The sequence below is a fragment of the Mixophyes fleayi genome, chromosome 4 (assembly GCF_038048845.1).
Source record: "Mixophyes fleayi isolate aMixFle1 chromosome 4, aMixFle1.hap1, whole genome shotgun sequence".
NCBI lineage: Eukaryota > Metazoa > Chordata > Amphibia > Anura > Limnodynastidae > Mixophyes > Mixophyes fleayi.
The window spans coordinates 104,834,517-104,858,583 of NC_134405.1; the positions used below are offsets into that span (position 1 = coordinate 104,834,517).

General features: G+C 41.6%; 1 protein-coding gene across 2 annotated transcripts in view; it reads right to left on the reverse strand.

Moving 5' to 3' along the window:
- The window catches only part of TRPM7 (transient receptor potential cation channel subfamily M member 7), a 75,172-nt gene extending 57,953 nt beyond the window's left edge, over positions 1–17,219 (reverse strand). Inside the window, exons 1-2 of one of the 2 annotated variants that reach the window (XM_075207938.1) lie at positions 17,019–17,218; positions 6,528–6,589 (exon numbers count right to left, since the gene is read on the reverse strand). Coding sequence is in view for 1 of the 2 variants with exons in the window: in XM_075207937.1 (XP_075064038.1) it covers positions 17,019–17,021 (3 nt within the window). In the remaining variant the exon portion in view is untranslated. Of the gene's footprint in view, positions 1–6,527; positions 6,590–17,018 lie in introns of both variants that reach the window. The other variant, XM_075207937.1, reaches the window with a different exon arrangement.
- Positions 17,220–24,067: the final 6,848 nt, after the last annotated feature.

Sequence of the window (24,067 nt, forward strand, 5' to 3'; positions counted from 1 at the left end):
ACCATCCAGCAATAATGGATAGAAATTCAGTAATAAGAGATGGAAATGGAAGAGTGGGTGGATGAGTAGATGAATGTATTGCCAGCGTGGAAAAGATTTACTGACAAAATATAACCTGAAGATAAACAGAACGTTTTACACAATATTCTTCATACATGTACACCCAGCATGTCCATAAGAAATTCTGCACAAAGGCTGGAATTTTAGTGTCATACAGCTTGATCAGGTTATGTAGAATACCAAACTGCCAGAAAAAAAAAGACACACACTCATTTGGTAGATCTAGAGGCTTTATGAAAAAAGTGGTTATGAGCAACAGCAAAGCTGCAAAACTACATAACGTTCACAACAACGGTTTTAATAGGCAGCATGCTGGCTTAGTGGTTAGCTAAGTTATCTGTGAGGAGTTTGTATTTTCTCCCTGTGTTTGTGTGGGTTTCCTTCAGGTGCTCTGGTTTCCTCCCACACTCCAAAAATATACTAGTAGGTTAATTGGCTGACCTTAGCCTCTCTTGGTCTGTGTCTGTATGTTAGGGAATTTAGACTGTAAGCTCCAATGGGGCAGGGACTGATGTGAGTGAGTTCTCCGTACAGCGCTGCGGAATTAGTGGCGCTATATAAATAAATGATGATTGTGTATTCATGATATAAAACACATCGCTAATGTTTTTCTGTAAATGTAGAAAACTATAAATCAACGTAATATTTATACACCACGTCTCAATACAAAAAAAAAAAATCAATGTGTTGTTACAAATGTGGCATTAAGAGCATATGAGGAGTACCAAGAATGTCAATAAAAACAAGTTCTTCACAGCTCTTAATTATTAATTAGTTTAGGTTCGGTGTTTTAAAGATCTAGGTTTGTTAATGTTTCCCCAACTTGAGACAAGATCTCTGGGAAACGCCATTTACTTGGCAAACCATGTAAATGGAGTTAATCCTTTACTCAGAGGATAATAAGTGCCAGTACAGAATCAGCCTTACACTAGAGAGAGCCTGTACGTACAGGACAGGAGCGTCATGCTGTGCATACCCAGTGAATAAAGCGTTAAGTCACATATGCAGGGTGGGGGGGGGGGGGGGGAATAAATTAAGGAGCTTACTTACATATTATATAGAAACTTAAGGGTGTCTACTAATAAGTGGTTCCTATTGTGAGTTGTCACAATCCTCATTCACGGGGAAGCAACCTCAGCAAGAGAGCTCTTCAAAATAGTGATCAGCGAATGAACAGATCATGCAATGAACAGCTTGTTACATTCATGTCTATCAAGTTAATATGAATGTGAATACTACACATGTACTTGTCAGTAATCAACTGACCACATATTTTTCCACCTTCTGGTGAATGCAGTGTAGAACAATGCACCACTGACAGGATGTGAAAGCACCCAGTTTGTTGAAACATTTTTTTGAAGTTATGGTTATTAACTTTAGTGAAGCTAAATTTTTCCTAGAGAACATAAAGGTGACTTTACTTGACATCTGTAAAATACCATAATGTCATGTGGGAGGACAAGTCAGATAAAGTGCGAATCCATAAACACCACCAGTGGGAAGAAATGTCAGGGGTGCGTCATTGATATGTAAACTCCAACTTACAAATGAAAACAAGGACTCAGCAGACAGGTTTTATTAAGGATGCAATAAACTTGAAAATGTTACAGATATAGTCATTCTGCCCCAATATGGCTAGATAGCAGTATATAAAAAAAAATAATATATATATATATATTCTTCCTGTGCAAATATTCAACCCGTGTGACAAGTATACTTATGTCCTATGTACATATTCTCCATGCAGTTTATAGCTATGTGAAAATTAAAAAAAACTGCAAGGCTAATTCCACCTGCTGTGAGAGTGTCCCTCCCAGTCCGTTCCTGTATTTTTTCCACTTGAAACTCTAGAGTACACGTGACAAGTCACAGGTCTGCCTGTGCTCTGTATCCAACACTGTGCTGCCCATAGCTCAAAGGCAGACATTCCAAACCACCTAAGTGTCTTTATCTCAAAATCTTCACTGCGGAAAGAAAAACAGTTTATCAATCAACAACCAAACAGGAAGAAGTGTACATTCCAGCCTCGTACATTTACTACTACAAAGTCCTCTTATTATGTGTGCTTTGTTATGCTGGTTAGTTAGAATAAAATATAAGATTGAGAAAAATAGCCACCAACACAAACTTTTGGTAGCTCCATTACTTAGTCTGCCAAATGGTATTCAAGGGCTTCCAGTCAAACGTTCTCAAAAAGATTTTCCTTCGGACCATCTTAAGTAGATGTAAGCTTTGGTCAGAAAGAAGAACAGTAGCAGACAAACCTCAGGAAAGAGAACCCTAGAGTGTGAGTCCCATAGGTGCTCTAATTACAGTTTGGTTTCTCTGTGCATCCTCCTGCATAGCAACTTCCATGTGTTCCAGGCAGGTTAAAAATGTTTGCATCTGCTAAATTGGTGAAGAAAATCTTATGAAGGGTAGAAATTATATATATATATATATATATATATATTTTTTTTTTTTTAACAGATAATACCAATTAGTTCACATGCCTGTAGACTATTGTAGATATTACCCAGACTAGTAAAAATTAAAGATCATTAGCCTCCATGAGAGATGTGACCAAGAAAAACTGTTAGACTGGACAAGTCATCATAATTTATATAGCACCAGCAAATTCTGTAGCGCTTTACAATTGGGAATAAACAGTAATAAAACCATACTGGGTAATACCATACTTGCCTACTTTTTTAAATCTGTACTCCGGGAGATTGGAGTACATATCATGTGACAGAGGGTAGGAGGGTGCGTGATGACGTCATTACGTCACTATAGCCCCGTCCCTACCATAAAATGCAGAGATTCAAGGTATTGAATAGTGGTGGTGAGGCTTAATGACGCGATTAAGCCTAGCCATTCAATGCCATGAATATCGGCATTTTACAGGGTCCGGGAGGTTTGTCTACTCTTCCGGGAGGACTCCCCGAAATTCGGGAGCCTCCCGGAAATTCCAGGAGAGTGGGCAAGTGTGTGTAATACAGACAGAGGGGTAAGAGGGCCCTGCTCAGAAATTTACAATCTATGGGATAATGAGTGTTTGATACATGAGGTTGAGTATGATATATTGCATATTAGTCTTGCCAGATTGCAAAGTCATGTATTTAATAGTGGCTGGGCCAAAAGACTTCAGTTCTACATCAAGTTCAACTGAAGCTGTGTGTTCAGACATACACCGATCAGCAACAACATTAAAACCACCTAATATTGTGTAGGACACCCTTATTTTCCAGCACATTCCACAGATACTCAACCAGATTGAGATCTGGGGGAATTTGGAGGTCAGGTCAACACCTTGAACTGTCATGTTCCTCAAACCATTCCTGAACAATTTTTGCAGTGTGGCAGGCTGCATTATCTTGTTGAAACAGGCCACTGTCATCAGGGAATACCGTTGACATGAAGGGGTGTACTTGGTATGCAACAGTGTTTAGGTAGGTGGTACATATCAAAGTAACATCAACATGAATGCCAGGACCCAAGGTTTCCTAGCAGAACATTTCCCAGAGCATTACACTGCCTCTGCCAGCTTGACTTTTTCCCTCATAGTGCATCTTGATGCTATCTCCTCCACCCCCCTTCCCCAAGTAAATGATGCACAGGCATCCAGCCAACCAGATGTAAAAGAAAAATTGATTTATCAGACCAGGCCACCTTCTTCCAGTGTTCCATAGTGCAGTTCTGGAGCTCACGTCCCCATTATAGGTGCTTTTGACGGTGGACAGGGATCAGTATGGGCACTGTGGCAGGTCTGCAGCAAGCTGCGATGCAATGTGTTGACACCTTTCTATAATAGCCAGTATTAACTTTTACAGCAATTTGTGCTACAGTAGCTCCTCTGTGGGATTGCACCAGATGGGCTAGCATTTGCTCCACACGCGCATCATTGAGCCTTGTGCGCCCATGACCCTGTTGCCGGTTCACCAGTTGTCCTTCCTTAGACTACTTTTGGTAGGTACTAACCACTGCATACCAGTAACACTCCACAAGACATGTCATTTTGGAGATCCTCTGACCCAGTCACGTAGCCATCACAATTTAGCCCTTGTCAAAGTCGCTTAGATTCTCTCGCTCATTTTTCCTGCTTCCAAAACTTCCATTTCAAGAACTGACTGTTCACTTGCTGTCTAATATATCCCACCACTTGACAAGTGCCATTATAACTAGATCATCAATGATAGTTTCTTCACTTGTCAGTGGTTTTAATGTTGTGGCTGATCCGATTATGTGCCAATGTACTTCAGCTACAGTTAAGATTTTCAAATACGGTAACACAGAAACTTTTATGATAAAAACTGAAAAACAAAAAACACATGTGACACAAAAATCTGAAACATAAGTCCATAAATGTTAATACTTTAAATTTAGTTATACACTTGGGGGATATGTACAGCCAGTTAGGTACATTATCAATTACAAATTTAAATAGCTTTATAACCAATACACTGAGCAATTAAAAAAAAAAAAAAAATTATGTTATGAGCAAGCAAAGGCAAAGTAACCAAGCAGAATACATGGAAGATGGAAATCTCAACAGTATCCGGTGTATTTTAGTTGCATTTAAAACGACTACATGTAAATGTCTCAAAAAGATTCTGTGAAGAATAACCAAATTACATACACTAAATGGACAAAAGTATTCTGACGCTTGTCCATTACACCAACAGGAACTGTAATGACATTGTATTCAAATACATATACTTTAATATGGAGTTGGTCCCCCTTTTTGCAGCAACAACAGCTTCCACTCTTCTTGGAAGACTTCCCACAAGATGTTGAAGTGTTTCTGTAGAAATTTGTGCCCATTCATTCTGTAGAGCATTTATGAGGTCAGACACTGATGTTGGACGATAAGGCCTGGCTCACAATCTCCGTTCCAGTTCTTGCCAAAAGTGTTCAATGGGGCTGAGGTCAGGGCTCTGTGCAGGCCAGGCAAGTTCTTCCACATCGAACTCAAACCATGTCTTTGTAGTCCTTGCTTTGTGCTCTGGGGAACAGTCATGTTGGAATAGAAAAGTGCCTTCCCCAAACTGTTGCCACAAAGTTGGAAGCATAGCATTGTCCACAATGACTTGGTATGCTGAAGAACTAAGATTGCCCTTCACTGGAGAGAAGGGGTTTAGCCCAAACCCTGAAAAAACAGCCCCATACCATTAAAAATTCTCCATCAAACTTCACAGTTGACATAATGCAGTCAGGCAGGCAATGCTCTCCTGGCATCAGACAAACCCAGATTCGCCCATCTGATGGCCAAACAATGAAGCGTGATTTGTCAATCCACAGAACACATTTCCACTGCTCCACAGTCCAGTGTCTGTGAGCTCTACCCCACTTCATCCAACGTTTGTCATTTTTCTTGGCGCTGTGAGGTTTGCATGCAGCTGCTCGCACAGTTTTTGTGCTTACATTAATTCCACTGGAAGTTCGGAACTCTTCGGCTATGGACTCAACAGAGCGTTGGCGACTTTTACACGTCATGCGCCTTCGCAGTCATTGACTCCACTCTGATTTTACGTAGGCACACACTGCGTGGCTGAGTTGCTGTTGTTCCTAAACGGTTCCACTTTCTAATAATATCACTTACAGCTGACTGTGGAATATCCAGCAGGAATGAAATTTCACGAACAGTTTTATTGTAAAGGTGGAATCATATCACAGTACCATGCTTAAAGTCACTGAGCTCTTCAGAATGACCCATTTTGTATCAGATGTTTCCAAATGGAGACTGCATGGCTAGGGGCTTGATTTTATACAGCTCTGGCAACAGGTCTGATTGAAACACCTCAATTCAATAATTAAAAGGTGTGGCCAAATAGTTTTGTTCATATAGTGTACACTGGGTTGCCCACCACTGTTCTGGGTCAATTATGCACTGGTTTATAGCAGAAACTGACAGATAAGTCATCTCCAACTTCGTATGCATTTTTTTACAGTGATGCTCACAGGTGGAAGAAAATTGCAATCAGCATATAAAGGGGGGAAACGATTCCTGCCAAGTACTGCTTCCTGCACTGAATAAATAAGAGGATAAACATATGTACATATATGTTCAGTTAATAAAGAGTAGTAATAAAGAATGGTTGTCAGTGGCATTCACAAGCAGTTCAAATAAAAACTATTTAGCTGGCAGAGATCCATATTGCAAGATGACTGATGCCAAGGAGAACATGCCAATATAAAGATCTGGAGACATGAATTGATCTGTTATGTCAATACTGTACACAGAAACATTTGCTGAACAGACTTTAAACCTTTTACTGATGTTTGACAAACTTTCCAAGCTCATCATGCAGCATTCAGGCAGCTAATGTCTGAAATGTGTTTGGCTTATCGATTTCACAAAAGGCTCAAAGTGGATTTCAAGTCTTATGACAGGACACATTGTCTTAAAATAAACCAACTTAACCACTAACCTCTCTCCCACCTTCTAAACACACTTTATTTGTGATTACACAATCACTGTCTCTTACCTTCTGACTGCTTGACAAGGTGCGTGCACTCGTTTGACCTCTTCTTTAAACAGAATTGGTCACTTAAAAAAAAAAAATAAAGAAAAAAATGTTGTTTCTTCATTTTTTTTTATTTTATTTTTTTTAAAAACAGCACCAAGAACACCTATGCAAGTGTAAAAATAGTGCTTGCTATGTGCAAACATGGGAAATTTAACTTATTGCTCTATACTTCAGTAAAATATAAGCAGCTGCCTTGTTATATCAGAAATCCCCTGGTTTGTGAGCACCGGGAGTCTGAATAAAGGTAGCCTACACAGGAGCAATATGCTGAATTATGTTTAAGCTCAGTGGGACTCTTCTTACATATAGTTGTGTTTTTCCATAAATCATTTAATTATCATTTTACAAATAGAAACAACCCAAGTACCAGGACAGCAGCAGACCGTAGTACATAATACCTAAGGAACAATAACACAGATCAAGCCAGTTTATAAACCGCTGACATACAGAGAGATAAAAACATGACTGTTATTAACTGGTAAGTAAACATTGTGTGCCAGGTTCCAGGGAGTTTGTGAAACTTATTTAATTAAATAAGTTGTGATCTTCTCCATGGCCATGATATGCCAGATATTACCGAGCAGTTGATGTAATGAAGGGGCCTCAGGGTGCTGCCAATGTCTAGCAATTTGGCATTAAGCTGTATCATGTATGTAAGTGGCTCATTTATCTGTGTGTTTATCTAGCCCCACAATTGGTAAACATAGTTGTCAGTGAATTGAAGCTTTGACACATTACAAAGAAAGTAGTTCACATTATCCCGAGATGTGGAGAGACTAGGGCAAGCCCACCATATACAGAGGTATGAACCCATTTCACCACAACCTTGCCAACATAAGTGGGAGCGAGAGCCAGACATCTTAGTTTAGTAGGTACAAGCTACTACCTATAGAATACTTTGCATGAAGCTTTCTTTATGCGAGTGGAGATGGAGGTTTACGAAATTCCCAGGTGGAGGAAGTTTAGAAAAAAAATCCTACTGTATCAGGGATAAATCAATTTCCTCATAAGTCATTGCATGTCTAATTATAATAACCTCTTTAACCCTTTCCAATGCAACTTTCACAACTGCACATTATATTTAGAAATCACTCTTCGTAAAAGTGACCAATAGCATTGTCCTACATATTAAGTGCCCATGCGCATTGTAATTTTGATGTCCAATTAAGCCAGTTTAGTTACAATTGACTGAGCAGTGACTTGTCTCTACACTCTGTTTTGCAACCATGCTAATGGTGCTGCTGGATAGACAGATAGATACATCTTAAAATATATTCCCTATCTTCTCTTGCAATTGATCCCCTCTATCCCCCCATTGTGCCTTCTGTCTGTTTCCCCTCCCTTTAGGATGTAAGCTCCCACTAGCAGGGCCCTCTTACCTCCTGTCTCTACCTATTCTACCAAGATATGTCGGGAGCTTTGAAGTCCTGGTATTTTTGTTTATTGTTCGGTATGGTTCTACCCTGTATGATCCACTGTCTGTACTGCTCTGCGGATACCTTGTTGCGCCCTATAAAGATAAATATATTTCTACCTGTATTTATTATATTGGCTTTAAATATTACATTTACACAGATGACTCCCAACTCTGCCAAAACGTGGGCTCTCACCATAAGTTAAATAGGAGACACTTTTTTGCCTAATCGATTTCTGTGCGTAGCAGAGAGGTCTTAAAATAAACATGCCCGAAACTGCATTCCTCATCATACCAGCAACCTCCATCAATAGACTTCCCTGTTACAGTCGGAAGGACAGTGTCCAGCAGCTGTAACAAGATCCAGCCTTTCATTTTCACAACACACAAAAATAGCTACATTGCTTTTTCCTCCTCCTTGCAAACAAGACATACACAGGCTTCAACTCAGGTGATGTATATCACTTAAAAGTTAACAGACTGCTTGCTGCTAGTCCAAAAAGCCCAAGTGCATACTAGCTCAGTTGCCTCATTACTGGGGCCCGAGCACCCAACTATCACAAATCCAGCCCATTACAATATCCCACTTCCAAAAACTCAGCTGGTTTCTCAAATTTAAAATACTTCTATTCATAAACCTACTTAGACTGCAAGCTTTGTGGAGCAAGGAACTCTTCCTTATGTTTCTGCAATACCCAAACATGCAAATGTATTTCCTATTACTTTATCTCACTCCCTGGCATACACAGAAGAAAGGAAGCACACACACATTTGTATTATCTTTAGTAAAGTCACTAGTATTAGAGTTGGGTTCCATTTAGCAGTTCAGGAAACTTAAACCCACCTCACCCCTACTCTAATCTTATACCCGAAGCAACCTCCCTGCCCCCCATTTGTAATAAAATATAGAAATTAAACCTTATTTTCACCAACTCCTAAATACAACAGAATATCCAACTATAACCCTTATTTTCAGCAATAAAACTGTTGAATAACTCAAGGAACATGTTTGTTGAGGATGCATAAATTGGGGTACATACACTGATAATTAGAACAAACCGCCCAAGGGAGATCCGACAGATCTATTATTCTACGTTAAATTAGATTCGGCATAAACATCAGCACTATAGGCTGTATAGCAGCAATGCAGCTGGATTTGTCTGACTAGTAAAATAGAATTGCCATTTTCAGTGCAGTTATCAAAAGAAACAAGATTTCAAGAGAGCTGGAGTAAAACAATGTGCAGATAATCTTTATCCTCAGGAATTTACAGACTTAACATTCTGAATTCTGCATTCTAGATACAGTGGGGACTTTGCCAGAGCATAAGGTTTGTTCATGTGCAGCCTAAAATAATAAAAGTCAGACTTCCTAAAAATCATCTGGAAAGGTCCACTATTCAGCATGTAACTCACTAGTTTACAGAAATGTGATGTACAAAAATAAAACATTAAGGGAATGTAAATCTCAGCTGTTGTGTGCGCACACAGTGATTCTATGTCACACTTGGAGATATTTCCACTCAGCAAGGCTCTACTATTTTGCACTAGACAGAAAGCTAGCAGGTGAGAGAAAGGGAAGAGAGAATTGCAGCTCTACCAGAAAGAGGCAGTTATTCCAAGAGTAGCACAGAAATGGATGGAAAAGTACAACTGAACAAAAAGAAAAACCTCCCTCCCTTTTTAAAGCTATAGGATGCCCCAGCAGAAGCAAGATGGGAAACTGAACTCTGAAAAAGGCAGTGACCATTCTTCTGGGTGAGCAGGGCAGTTTGATTTAAAAATAAATCGTTCTTTATTACGAATAATGTAATGTACTGTTTAATCCTAAAAAAGCATAATACACTGGTATCTGGATGGAACCAATTGGTTCCAAACACCACATACCTACCCCCACTTGGTCCTGCAAGCTGGGAGCAACAGGAGCGTGGAGATCAGGGGAAATTGGATCATTTGTGATCTTTAATGCATTAAATCATTTGTATGCAAGTAGCCAGGGTTGTTATATACAGTATAATAATGTAAAATTCTACCAGGCAACTGCATGCATGTAATGTGTGTTAAATGTCAGAGTTAGAAGTTACATAACACAGTGGGCCAGAGGAGTGACATTTCAGAGTAGCAATATTTAATCTTCTATTCAGAGAAGAGAAAAAAAAACCCTGAAACTGCCAACCCAGGAAGAAAATATAGCATATGGGGAGCAACAAAAAAAAAAGCTTACAGAGCTCTTCATGTGGAACTAATGTATCTGGAAGAACATTCTTAACTTATTTTATGTAAAAGACAAAAGTATTTGTTTTCTTGTGAAACCTGTGCACTGTCAATGTAAAGTATGGCAATGCCTCAGATGAGAAACCCATAAGTGTTCCCACTTATGTTAACATATATAAGATTATCAGTGCCAAAATGCTTGTACAATAAATGTAGCAAGGCCCAAAAAACAAACAAACCCGCCACTAAGGTTGGTTACCTATTAGTAAGCGGCTGGCCACAAATGTAATCACTGGCTTCATACTACATGTCAAAACACTGTTGCATTTGACGTGCAATGACACTGGTGTTTTCTTAGGACCGGTGGAAGTCAAATAATAAATTGGTGATGTTTTTTCTCCCCCCAAAATCTGGCAACCCTTTCTGTCTAGCAGGGTAAAAGGGGGGGGGGGGGGGGGGGGCGGGGCGCTGGGGGCAGCGGAGGTTTCAACACTTTGCAGAGAGGAATATTTAAATGTTATAAGATCTATTATCTACAATGCAGACAATTTAATACACAGGCAAATAATGCAGCTTGATCAGAGATTTCAACAACAGGTTTATCTTTCAGTCAGTATATACGTGTGTGTAGCCCAATTAGACAAAATCCAACCAATCTCTTTGTTAGAACAACCAGACGCCTTATGGCTTTACTGCTACTTATTAGTGTGATCAGAAGATGATCGTGTGCAAACCTTTTGATTTCAATAAGATTATTATCTGGTATAGTGGTCAGTGTGGGGCCACAAGTTGCAATATCCAACTGCCCAGTATCAGCTGTCATACTGCAGCATGTATCCAGCTTTAAGGATTTACATAGCCAGGTTTGCTCTGCAATTCAGAGCACAATGCCCAATATATACTAAATTACTTTCAAAACTTATCCCAGTCTTCCCCCTTTCTGCCCCCAGTATTATCCTCCTTACTTGTTTGTTTAGCAGTGCTCCTCACAGTGAAATGCAAATAGTAAAAGCCAGAAAATAAATGGTCAATTAATTTTAGACAGAGATTAGATTTCTGTAAGGCTTTAGGCATATACAACTTCTGCTATGACACTACCTTTTTGGCATGTTTGTACTCAAACAAGAAGTTTGTTTGTTTTTTATAACCAATCATAGTGAGTCATAGCACTAGGAGACATGCATATAACAGTGTAATACTACTACCCACATACTATAAAATGTAACAGTGCTGTTGGACTTTGCTAGGAACTCTCTCTATCGACTAGTTATTCCCTCAAGGCCATCACGAACAATATCAGCATGCAAAGCAATGTTTTTCAAGTTAACCAGTCTCTCCATCGGGGAAATCCTTATTGGCTGCACACACTGATATAGTATGAAAGCCAATATACACATTGACAAGTGAAAGCAGAAAAGAAATGTTAAGGTAATATTTTAACAAATAATATTTTGGCTAGCTTCTATAGTTTTGCTCATCCTGCTCTGATACATTCAGCAACTGAGTTCTTTGAAGAATTTTATTCTGACAAAGGGGCAGATGCAAATATATGCAACTATCAACTCAGAATTGAGACATTTTGCAGATACTAGATATGCCTGAAGGTATCTCACACTTCCAGTTAGTATATGTCATAGGTAAATTTGACCTGTCTGAAAATACCATGGGTAAAGAACTTATAGTGCCGAACTGTATGGATTTAGTTGATTACTACTTCACTTGCCCTCTATGATCTAGTTTAATCTGGGTATGCAAACATTACAGTAGAACTAGATGTGCCTACACTAAAGTGGATGCATTAGAAACACCTTGGTCAACCATGGTCTCCAACCAAGAGGCCGCAACTGCTAGTTAAATCAAGACATCATGTGTAAAAATTGGTTAAGTTATTGAGAAATAAAAGGCCAACAGGCCACCCTGATCGGAAAGAATTGCTGACAAATGTAAACCAGCAAACTACAACTGAGTGAAAGAGATCAAGTTGTTAAAAATAAAAGAAAGTCAGATATGCTGTACCTTTGTCTAAACTGTAGGGTATCCTCTAACATTGAATATCAGATACTAAAATTAAATTCAACATCACTAAACAATGAGCAGGATGAAAAATCTGCCCCATCTGCAGCAGCAAACTTTCTACCCCCTCGTACATATCACAAGGTACTTAGGCTCCTTCAGATCTCATTCTCAATACACACACTGTATATATGTGCTTCAACAAAAATGAGAGGTCCAGGCTCAATTGGGGCACTACCTAATTAATGATACAAATAGGACCAATGCAGTCATCTGGTGAACAGAAGAGATTTAGGAGACCACAGTTACCCACCGGTTGATGAGCAAATACACAGATGATGCGGTGACCACACAGCTTTTTCAGCACTGACAGACAGACCAGTTCAGATCCCCAGATGGATTTGGTTCTGTTATTTTGGCCCAGACTCAACAACAACAAAACAAGCATACAAATATTCATTTTAAACAATCAATTTGTTAGATATGCATACTTGGGTAGATTCAGTTTTGAAACTACCAATTTTTTCAGATTGACATCCTGATCTACTTTAATGTTGCTAACAAGTCACCTTGGCTTCACTATCCATGCCCTCAAGATACAGGCAAGACTCAGCATATCGATCTGATACTGCCTTACCTAAAGTAACTGTATAAACTGCTTTTCTGAACTGGCTAACCTAACAGAATATGTTGTTAGCCATAAGAAATTAAAGCTAAATGTAGCAAAATAAGAGCACAGAACGCTTCAACCACCATACTGTACAAATGTCAACACTGCATATATAAGGCTCTGCCAAGTACAGCTATAATCTCTAATCAACACAGAACAGTGTGAATGAGATACCACAGAAAAGCATTGTGCTCTAGAAAGATAATATATTTTTGCTAGAAAGCCACTTTCAGTGCATTCCTCAAAAGTATGTGTCAAATGCATGCCCTTGTTCCATCTAATGTAGTAGAAACAAAAAATATGAACATTTTTCATGTGCAGTTTTAACAGAAGTTGAAATATGGGTAACTGACCAATTTTATTCAAAAGGATTGAAATAAATCAATTGTATATCAGCCAGCCCTGACAAATATCACATTCAGAAGCACTTTAGTTCAACATTTTTAACTTCCATGATTAACTCATGAGACACGCAATAGACGTCACTGAATCAAATGTAAAACACAGGAAAAGTAAGAAAATGTCCCTTTGTATGCCAATAATTGTGACGTCAAGAGCACTCTGCATTCAATCATGTAGCTCATCATCACATTCTGAAATCTTCAGTGCAGTGTGTCACATTATTAACGTAGGTCTAACAGAAATGGAAAGATTGTAAACTTAATCAGCCAAGGTAAGTCAGGGTATGTCATGCTATTGAATAATAGCGGACATCAGCTTTAGTATATAACACGATTTTGACATTTATGACAATATCCATACACTGAAGTGAATGACCACCATATTTAAAACTGATGTTAATATAGAAACTTTGCATTCTGTATATTATGTACCATGTTCCAAACAGACTAAAAAGGACCATAGACATTTAGATTTAGGCTGGCTAGCCACTGGTGTTGCATTAAACACCACGGGCTAGATTTACTAAGCTGCAGGTTTGAAAAAGTGGGGATGTTGCCTATAGCAACCAATCAGATTCTAGCTTTCATTTATTTAGTACGTTTTACAAAATGACAGCTAGAATCTGATTGGTTGCTATAGGCAACATCCCCACTTTTTCAAACCCGCAGCTTAGTAAATCTAGCCCCACATGTCAAATGAGATTATGTCTGAACTATAGAAAATGCAGTTTGTACATAAACTTTGGTCAGGATATTAAGTATAGAGACAAATGTAACTGTTGAATTTGTTCCAATTTCTACACACTTTTTTTTTGGGGGGGGGGGGGGAATGTTGTGCACATCAAAATATAATATATACATACACACTACGAGCCTTCATGGCATAACAAACCTCATGTTATTGCTTTGCTACCAAGTATCGTGTATATTTTTGTTACTTTGTTCAAATGTAATTATGTCAATAAGATGACACAGTAGAGGGGACTGACAGAGGACTCACACAAAGTCCCCACCTTCTTAAAATGGCAAAGGCTTCAGAAGAGATCGGTATAAACTCTACTCTAATGTGTATACAAAATATTGTTAAAGATAAAACATGGGTTATATTGGCACAATATACTGTACTTTTACGGTATATTTTATACTTAGGCTGGGTACACACTACAGAATTTTCTGACCAATGTGCCATTTACACCAATTCTAGCAACTGAAACAACCAAAGAAAAAAAAATAAAGTCCCGATCAGCATGCCAATTCACGTGTACACACTATACATGTTTTAAAAGATTTACCCTCAGATCTGTCAACTGTCATAACCGCTGTCTGAAAAGATTATGACTCAGTAAACTCTACAGAGATCCTGATCGTGGGACTACACTCCGCAGGACTGGAAGCACATCGTCCAATGGTTAAACAAGCTTTATAGTTTTGCTGAACAATCAAAACAAAATGGTCGGTGCTTTGGAATGATCCTCATTGGCGTGTACACACCAATGCAATGTCGTTTATCAATTGATTGACCCAATACTTTGCTGAAAACACTATAGTGTGTACTTAGCCTTACAACTAAAATTGTCAACCAATAGTAATGGTTTATGGGTTCTTCTTTCTGATGTGTGAAATTGGATAATAGGTGTTCAGATAAGAGATCCCAGTAATTTCACTAAAGTCGGGAAAAACAATTTTTATTCAGAAATTAAAACCACTGTTCACTACAAGTTTTACATTTCTAAGGCCTTGGCAATATTTTGCCTCTGATTTGCATTCTCCCCACTTTTTTCCCTTTTCTTAAGATGTAGGTTAAAAACAAAGAAAACTAAAATATAAAATCGGTGTATGTTAGAGACCTAATAACATTGAAATACCAATAATAAATATATACATTATATATTCACACACATGACAGATCTAGGAGCTTGTCAGAACTGAAGATATTTGACCAAGTTGTGGAGGGAGCCATTTTCCTATTTACAGTAAACTTCCTGTCTGTAAATCCAGCCCCTTTTAGGCCTCAAACAGGAAGGCATTATTTTAAAGCTGGGTCTTTGCTGCATGTTTCTAAAGCCTAATGACCAGCAATTTGGTGTCAACAGTCCAAAAAGAATAAATGGACCATATACACACTTTCTGACAAGCACTTACTTAGGCAATTTCAATATTGCAACATTCAGAAATGTCAATGCTAGGTAACATACAATGGAGTTCTAGGGAAATGCTCAATAGGTATATAGAACACTATGCAGCAGGGAATCCTTAATAAACATTATTTAATCTTCTAATAGTATCCCCAACCTCCACTGTACCCACCAGGAACTATTAAAAAAAAAAAAATTCTGGTATTTAGCTTTTACAGACACCGTTCTGACAGTGATAATAGCTCTCTGGAACATTGAGCACTTATTTCTGCAGTCACAGACACTTGTCGGAAACTCCGATGAAGTCACATGAGAGTAGATTTAAAAGAGAGTAAGACTTTATGCCCAAGTAAATGTTGCAACATCACTTACAGGAAGCAATAACTTTTGAAAAGATGTGCTATAAACCTGAGGACATTAGGTTCCATCATACTTTGGATTCTATGTATGCCAACATTAACCATTTTAGAAGCAAGAGTGCTAGAGTACAACTAGCACACACGTGTAAAGATTCATTACAAATAAAATGTTTAACTTGCATTTGGAATACTGTATTAGCAATCCAATGTTACTACATCCTAGTGAGTCACCACCTTCAGGAGGGTATCTCAGAAATGACCTATTATATTAAGATATGCTTCTTCATGTACAGGATAGTCTGCAGAGCACTAATCCCCGTTTCAGTATGGACCAACATACCTTCTATATATAACCGCTGCTTTCAAATAACTAGGCCTCTGTACATCTGACAAGCTGAGGCATGATTCACAAATTCTAAACATCTCAGGCAATGTATGCAGCTATGGGATAAGTCACAATATACTATAACACCTTTATTTTATATACAAGTCATATTACAACACTCATACAATGTTACCTAAAATGTATCAATTGCATAGAAAAATTGCAAAGAATGCCCATGTTTTCTACACACCCTTTCATAACATTTACATAAACTTCTGTAACTGATCTTTGTTCATCCTGTCAATTGCAGTGACTCACTGGTCTATTTGATAAAGGACATTCACATCAACTGCAAATGGTCTTGGCAAACAACATACATGAAGCAAACAAAACGTTACAAAGTTAGTTAGTGGGCACATAGGAGTCCTATACCCATATATAGATGTGAAATATCACTTTATATACAGAAAATATACTTCTTTAGTTCACCAAAGCAAGTCCAATACCAATGACCTCAACGCCAATTAAACATAATGAAGAAAGATACAAAGCCTGGATTATAAAGCACAGATTATTATTTTAGCGCAATCACCCACAAAGGTGTGTAAAAGATTTGCTCTGCCACTCCGGTGCAGTAGTGATGTGCCACACAGTGATAACTTCCTGCTATCATCTGCACATGACTGGTGCATTACCCGACCATGCCAACATGAAGTCTGCACAGTCCTATATGTAGCAGCACAAGCATGCGATGTGCACCACGCAGTCCCAGGGATCTATGGATAAAACACGTGTCAGCACGGAGTACCCAGACTATGGGGATGTCACACCTATTACCAGCCTCTGCCCTGCACTGTGAGGAGGGGGTAAAACCGGTGTCACGCCGGCCGGTGCCAGCGGCCTCTGCGCCGTCCCTTACCATTCTCTTCACCGTGCAGACTCAGGCAGGTCTCCTCCGGGGCTTTCAGCCATCTATTGGTGATGTCTTGTGTGGGGAAGGATCCCTTGGCCGATTGAGGAATGCGCCCAGCAGCCGTCTCTGCTCCGGACCCAGCGGAGGATGAGTCTTTCATAATGGAGCCACCACTCCGGACTGACGGAGGAGGAGGACTGCGAGCGCTCGGCTGTCAGTCACGTGTCTGCGTGACGTCAGACGTCTGAGAAGCGCGAGATGCTCAGAAGACAGGGGGGGCACGAGCGCTCTGGAATGTTGGAGGTCTCCCGGCTGAGGGCGGGGCCATGCGGGGGGGGGGGGGTGTGGACGTGGAGTGGGCTGATTTCTCCGCAGATCAGTGTCTCTGAGCTCCACAACCGGTACTATACTGTGCTATATGTGTAGTCCTAAGTCAATGTGTACATTTTATTCATGTGCTACATTTTGTTCTAAACATGAATTGGTTAATTTTTTGGAACGTTTTATTTCAACATATCCTGTTAGCCACAGACTACTACTGAGTAAATACATTTCACAGGACTTTAAATGCATTGTTTTTTTATTTCCTTACTCTTGTCTGTCTTTTACTGCAAATACCCATATTTTTAGGGGGTAATTTAATTGACAGCGTTAGTTGTGAAAATAACGCAGCCCCGTGCACTATTACAGTAACGGGGGAATTCAATTGTCCGCGTTACTGGTAAAAGTAACACGGCCTGCACATTATTACAGTTATTACCGTAATAATGCACTTAATTACCATTATTACGATAGCTTCAATGCCGGCTTTCAAGCCGGGTTAAAATTACCGTAATAACGGTAATACATTTAACGCCAGGCTAATTCGGGGGGAATTGAATTCGCCCTTAGTATGGTATTATCAACGCTGATTTTTGCTCTCAGCTCTAAGAGTCGCGAGCAGAAATCCACATTAAAATTACTGTACTAATGGTAATAATGTGCAGGCTGCGTTATTCTCATGACTAACGCTGTCAATTGAATTCCTGCCTTAGTTCTCAAATCCAATCATAAACTAGAAATTTGGCAACAATGTGCTTTCACGACTGTTATGAAAAACGGGCTGAAAAGTACATTGCTGCGCTGCATAGCAAAACACAGTTAGGGTCTCGGCCACGGCAACCTCCCAGACTACTCGTTGTGCTCTGAAAATAACAAAGAATATGAGCGGTCTAGCACATGTGCTGCTCAGAGCCAACTCTGCTATTATCAGTGCATCAAGGAGTGCTGTGGGTGCCTGGGGGCGGTGTGGTGGTCTCAGAGAGGATGGGCCGGAATTGCTGGGCATCAAACCTATGGGTCTCATAGCAGCAACACTCCCCAGGTTAGTTCCGCCACTGATAAAGGATGGTTTCTCCCTTCAGACAAAAAGATCACAGGTAAATGAGCCCATCATTTTGAAAATTAATAAACAGCACACCTGAAGTTACCTTCTTGAACCTTTTAAGTCCTAATCACCCAACTCCCATGCCTTTCCAGGCTTCTGAAGAGGCTTGTCTACAGCACACTACCTTTCCCCATACAACCTATTGGATGCTCTTTTGTCAGGCTTTTATTCCCAATACTCCATACTCCACAGATATTGCACTGACTAAAGGAAACAGTGATTTCATCATTGCAATATATAAATCTCCTGGACCTCTCTGCAGGGGTGGACCTAGACTTCTCTTTAGGGGGGGTCCCTTTCATCAGACCTCTCGCCACAATTCAAAGGTAGGAAGATTGCTGCTAGGGGGAATGATTGCACCTCTCTGGATCTGCCAGTGCCTCTCTGCTACATATGACACTGTGGACCACTCACTTTTCATACAAATGCTGGGTCTTCAGAACACTATCCTGGTTTTTTACCAACTGCTCCTTCTCTAGATCCACCTCCCCTTAACTTCATCTACCAGTTGGAATGAGAGAGAAAGTGTTCAGTCATATGCGCTCTGCTTTTCCCCATTTAGACCATTTCTCATGGAAAATGAATAGGCTCCTTTAAGTTTTAACATCACTTTTATGTTGATAATACCCATAGTAATCAATTATCTGTAAGTTTGCGAGCAGGGCCCTTTTACCTCTCTGTCTGTTTGTATTACCCAGTATTGTGCTATTACAGTTTGATCCCAATTATAACGCGCTACAGAAGTTGCTGGCACTATACAAATGATCATCATTATCATCATTATTATCCCAAGACCATTTACCAACTGCTTGGGTCCTGTTACTGAATGTTTTTCTGCCATTTCATCTTCGGATGACTTCTCTCTTGAGGCTAGCTTACCCCTTCACTTGTCTCAAAATGTCTCTGAACTCGACCTCTCAACTCTGCCCAAGATCTGCATTGCTTATACTCGCTGAATACTTGCTTCCATTGCCGATTGCCAAACTTTGTTCCAGCTGCATACACACTGTGGAATTGCCTACCTTGTACAAGACTTTTCTTTAGCCCCAAACCTAGAAGTGTTCCCTGAAAACTTACCTCTCCAGAAAAGATTATCAAATTACCAAACTACATATATAACCTTTCTAGGCTACCCAATTACCACTTGCTTTAATCACACGTGCCTCCCTCTGCCCACTTGCTTTAATCACACATGTACCTCTCTGCCCACATGCTCTAGTCACACATGCCCCCTCTCTGCCCAGCAGCTATAGTCACACATGCCCCCTCACTGCCCAGCATCTTCACACATGCCCCCCTATTCCCTGCGGCTTCAATCATTCATGCCCCCCTATGCCCTACAGCTTCAATTACACATGCCCCCCCTACGTCCTGCAGCTTCAATCACACATGGCTCCCTATGCCCTGTAACTTCAATCACACATGCCCCCCTATGAATTGCAGCTTCAATCATACATACCCCCCTATACACTGCAGCTTCAATCACACATGTTTGACTCACTCGCTAGCTCCCCGTCACATTACCACTTCCTCCTACCTTTTTCTATACGAGTGACTCTAGGAACAGAAAGAAATGCTGCAGCTCTGTGACTAACTACCATAGAATTCCAGCAGCCCGCCTACACTGTATAACATGTGACCGCTGCGGTCCTGTAAGGTGGGGTTATGGATGGGGGCCTGGGACGGGAAAAGAACTCACACTTACCCTACACAACGCGCCGGTCTCTGGTTGTCCTCGGGAGAGTTTCCCATCCCCTCGACGGCGTCTGTAAGGAAGAGGGGGGCGGTGATGCCCGAGTACCCGAACGCAACAGGGGTGAGAGTGGCTTGTCTCATATGCCGGGCACTCGTTTTGCTGTAATGGGGTGGGGTGAAAGTCGGGGAGGACAGTTTGGGAAGGTGAGTGCACCACGGGGATCAGCCCTTGCCAGACTATACTCATGGAGGCTGGTCCACTACGTCGACTCTCTCTGTCCCTGCTACTCCAGGTGGTTCTCACTGGCTGGGGTCTTACAGTGTACTTGTCTGCTGACCGATGCCTGTAAACAGATCACAGACTCTCAGGGCCAGTGGTAGGGTTCTCGGCGCCCTAGGCAAAATACACACCAAATACCCACCTCACAGGCCCTTACATACTAAACTTTGTGCTTTCGTGTTTTAAAAAAAAGAAAAAATATATAAGCCTTACCTCCAGCAGTCCAGATGCAATGATGTTTGATGTAGAACGCTGTCCAGACTCCACTGCAGACACAGGTTTTCTAGCGGGGAGGTATCCAGGTGTTAGATTTCGGAACAAAAAACTTGACACAATAAACCTATGAATTATGCACTTGTTAAAGGCAATGGACGGCCCTAACATGTCTCTTCATCACACATGTTCCTGCATCACACCACTGCACCTTCTCTGCATCACACCACTGCACCCCCCTCTGCATCACACCACTGCACCCCCCTCTGCATCCAGGGCTGCCAAGAAGAATTCAGGGCACCGGTACAACAAATTCATGGGGCCCCCCCTTATAGTTGAGTAAACAAAAAAAAAAATCATGCGTATGGTCACACATTTGGGGGCGTGACAATGTGCCATTGGGGCGTGGCTAGCACAATAAAATCACTAGGTCCTGAATTCCCCGGAGCGTGACATTTGTCCAAGCACTCCTGAATTTCAGGACATCTAGCACCCTTGTGTAATATAGGAAGAATGCAGTGTGTACAGAGAGTTCAGTCTTGGCCTGCGCCCACTGGGCTCACCAAACATTGGCATTGTCCCTACTAGAATCACAACATTTCACACACTATGCTGCTCTGTCCTACCTGTTCTTCTCACTTTTACCACATGTGGCTGCTGGTTTTTTTAGTTGCGGCTTGTCTGGATCCTGGAATGTTGGAGGACCTATTTGGAAAAAAAATGGCTACATTTAGAAAATTACAGCCAGCCCCACCGTTAAAGCAATAACATCCATGATTAATAATTAGGCCTTCTTCCAGCCCCAACAGCCCCAACCCCGTGCCATGCTGCTTGTCCCTCGTTTTTTAACCCCTCTGTGCCATGCTGCCTGTCCCTCTTTTCTTTAACCCCCTGTGCCATGCTGCTATTGTCCCTCCTTTCTTTAACCCCCTGTGCCTCTCTGCATTTTTCCTTCCTTTCTTTAACCCCCTGTGCCATGCTGCTTGTCCCTCTTTTCTTTAACCCCCTGTGCCTCTCTGCATTTCTCCTTCCTTTCTTTAACCCCCTGTGCCATGCTGCTTGTCTTGTCCCTCTTTTCTTTAACCCCTCTGTACCATGCTGCTTGTCCCTCGTTTTTTAACCCCTCTGTGTAATGCTGCCCCCCCTCCCCGTTTTCCTCCCATCACTTACCTTTTCTTCTCTCTTCTCCTCTGTGCTCCATTGCTCCAGACTGACTGAATGCTGGGCATAACTTGATGATGTCACACCCGGCATTCAGTCAGCCTGGAGCAATGGAGCACAGAGCAGCAGAGAGGAGGGACTCCGGTGCCGCGATCACGTGAGTATGGTTTGTAATTAGTACTGACGTCAGTGATAATGTGGGAGACTAGATTATAAAATGTAGTCAGTGGTGCCCTGCAGGTCCCGGCGCCCTAGGCAACTGCCTAAGGTTGCCTAATGGGAGCGCCGGGCCTGCAGACTCCCTACCTAGGCTGTCCCAATCCTAACTGTTTCTTCATTTCTAAACTCGCTTGTGCACCAAATCCTGACAACTATCTGGCATACACAATCCGCAACAAGAGATACACAACACAGCAATTATACAGCCAAGAGGACAATCAGAGATAGAGGGACAGGGAACAGTATGCAATTACAATACAGCGTATAAACACTAGGCGATACAATAAAACACTTAGTACGGGCGTTAGGCTAGGGGTGGCCTACTAAGGCGTTCCTGGTGTAGGGGTACAGGCTTGGGGGACCTAGGGAGGCCTAGGGGGTGAGGTTGAGGCCTAGGGGTAGTGGCTGTAGCCTAGGGACAGTGGCTGGGAATCAGGCCTGTGACTATTAATCAGGCCTGTGACTGTGGTTCAGGCCTGTGGCTGTGAATCAGACCTTTGGGCAGTAGCTGTGAATCAGGCCTAGGGGTAGGGTCAGTGAATCAGGCCTGTGGGCAATGGCTGTGAATCAGGTCTTTTACTGTGAGTCCGGCCCGTGGGCAGTGGCTGTGGCCTGTGGCTGTGAATCAGGCCTGTGGGCAGTGGCTGTGAATCAGGCCTGTGACTGTGAATCAGACATGTGGGCAGTGGCTGTGGCCTGGGGCTGTGAATCAGGCCTGTGGGCAGTGGCTATAAATCAGGCCTGTGGGCAGTGGCTGTGGCCTAGGACTAAGCTTAAGGGAGAGGAGACTAGGGATGGCCGGTCTAAGGGTTAAGATGGAAGGCTGGGGGAGGCCTGAAACTACTCTGGGGCACACACACAGACAAAGAGCATTTACCTGTTTCTTCAAGATCACTGAGAGTCCTTCCACAGATGCTCTCTTATGTGGACCGGCTGTACAGCCTTCTTCCTTCCCTTGTGGCTGATGCTAGTGTGGCACTCCTTCGCTGCTGTTTTTCCCTTACTCTGCAGGAAAACACTTCCATTCTGGAGTCTCCTCTGTGGGCTGCTTCTCTTGCTGCTGTTGCTTCAGAGCTGCCTCTGTGTCTCTCCCTGGGTCTCACAAAAGACTGCTACTTTGTTCTCACTTCATTTCCTCTTTGAAAAACCTGCCCAGATACAGGGCCTGAGCTTTTGCTGGGTGGCACGTGATTAGTGGGTTGCTTGATGATGTCACCAAGGCACCTCCCACCAGCCAGGGATGCAGCCTAGCAACGCTGGCCCCGGATCCCACAGTCACATGACCCTGTGATGTCATAGTGACGTGTGAAGGTACCTAAGATGAAGGGGATTTAGCCGCTACCTTATCGATCCCCCCTGCACTCGCAGGTGCGCTCGTTCCGACACCAGCAAGCAAAAAAAAAAAAAGTAGTTTTAAAAAAATGTTTTTTCAACTATAGCTCTTCAGTGGGGCCCCAGGCCACTCAGGAAGGTCCGGGCCCGGGTAATTTGTACTCCCCTCTCGGCGCCCCTGCCAATGTGTACTGTATGACTGGATTTTATAGCCCATTGAGCACTTTTTCTCATTGCTATTTTCCTGGACTATTATCGAATATATGTTGTTAAACTTCATGAATCAAACTCCTATTTTCCTATAAACTGTAAGTTTGCAAGCAGGGCCCTCTTCTTGTCTGTTGGTTAGTATCTACACCCAGCTTCGGACTGGCCTGCCAGGGGGCCTGGACTATCCACTGGTAGGCCCCGACACCTGATAGCCCCACCCACTTCCTTGGTGGGGCAGAGCAAAGTAAAGATGGTCCTAATCAATTTTCATTAAAACAGAGAGCTCAGACTGACTACTATGATAGCTGTCCACCGCTGCTGTCTGCTCCCCAGCCTCCCAGCTGCTACTGTGAGCCTCTCAGTGACAGGCAGCAGCTATCAAAATGAGATCAGAGGTGAACTGCAGGGAATGACTCGTGATCATGTGATCGTGACTCTGCTTCCTAGTTCATCAACATCCTACTGCTGTTGTAAAAAGAAGGAGGCTCTACTATTAAGAGATGATGTGTAAGTATTTCT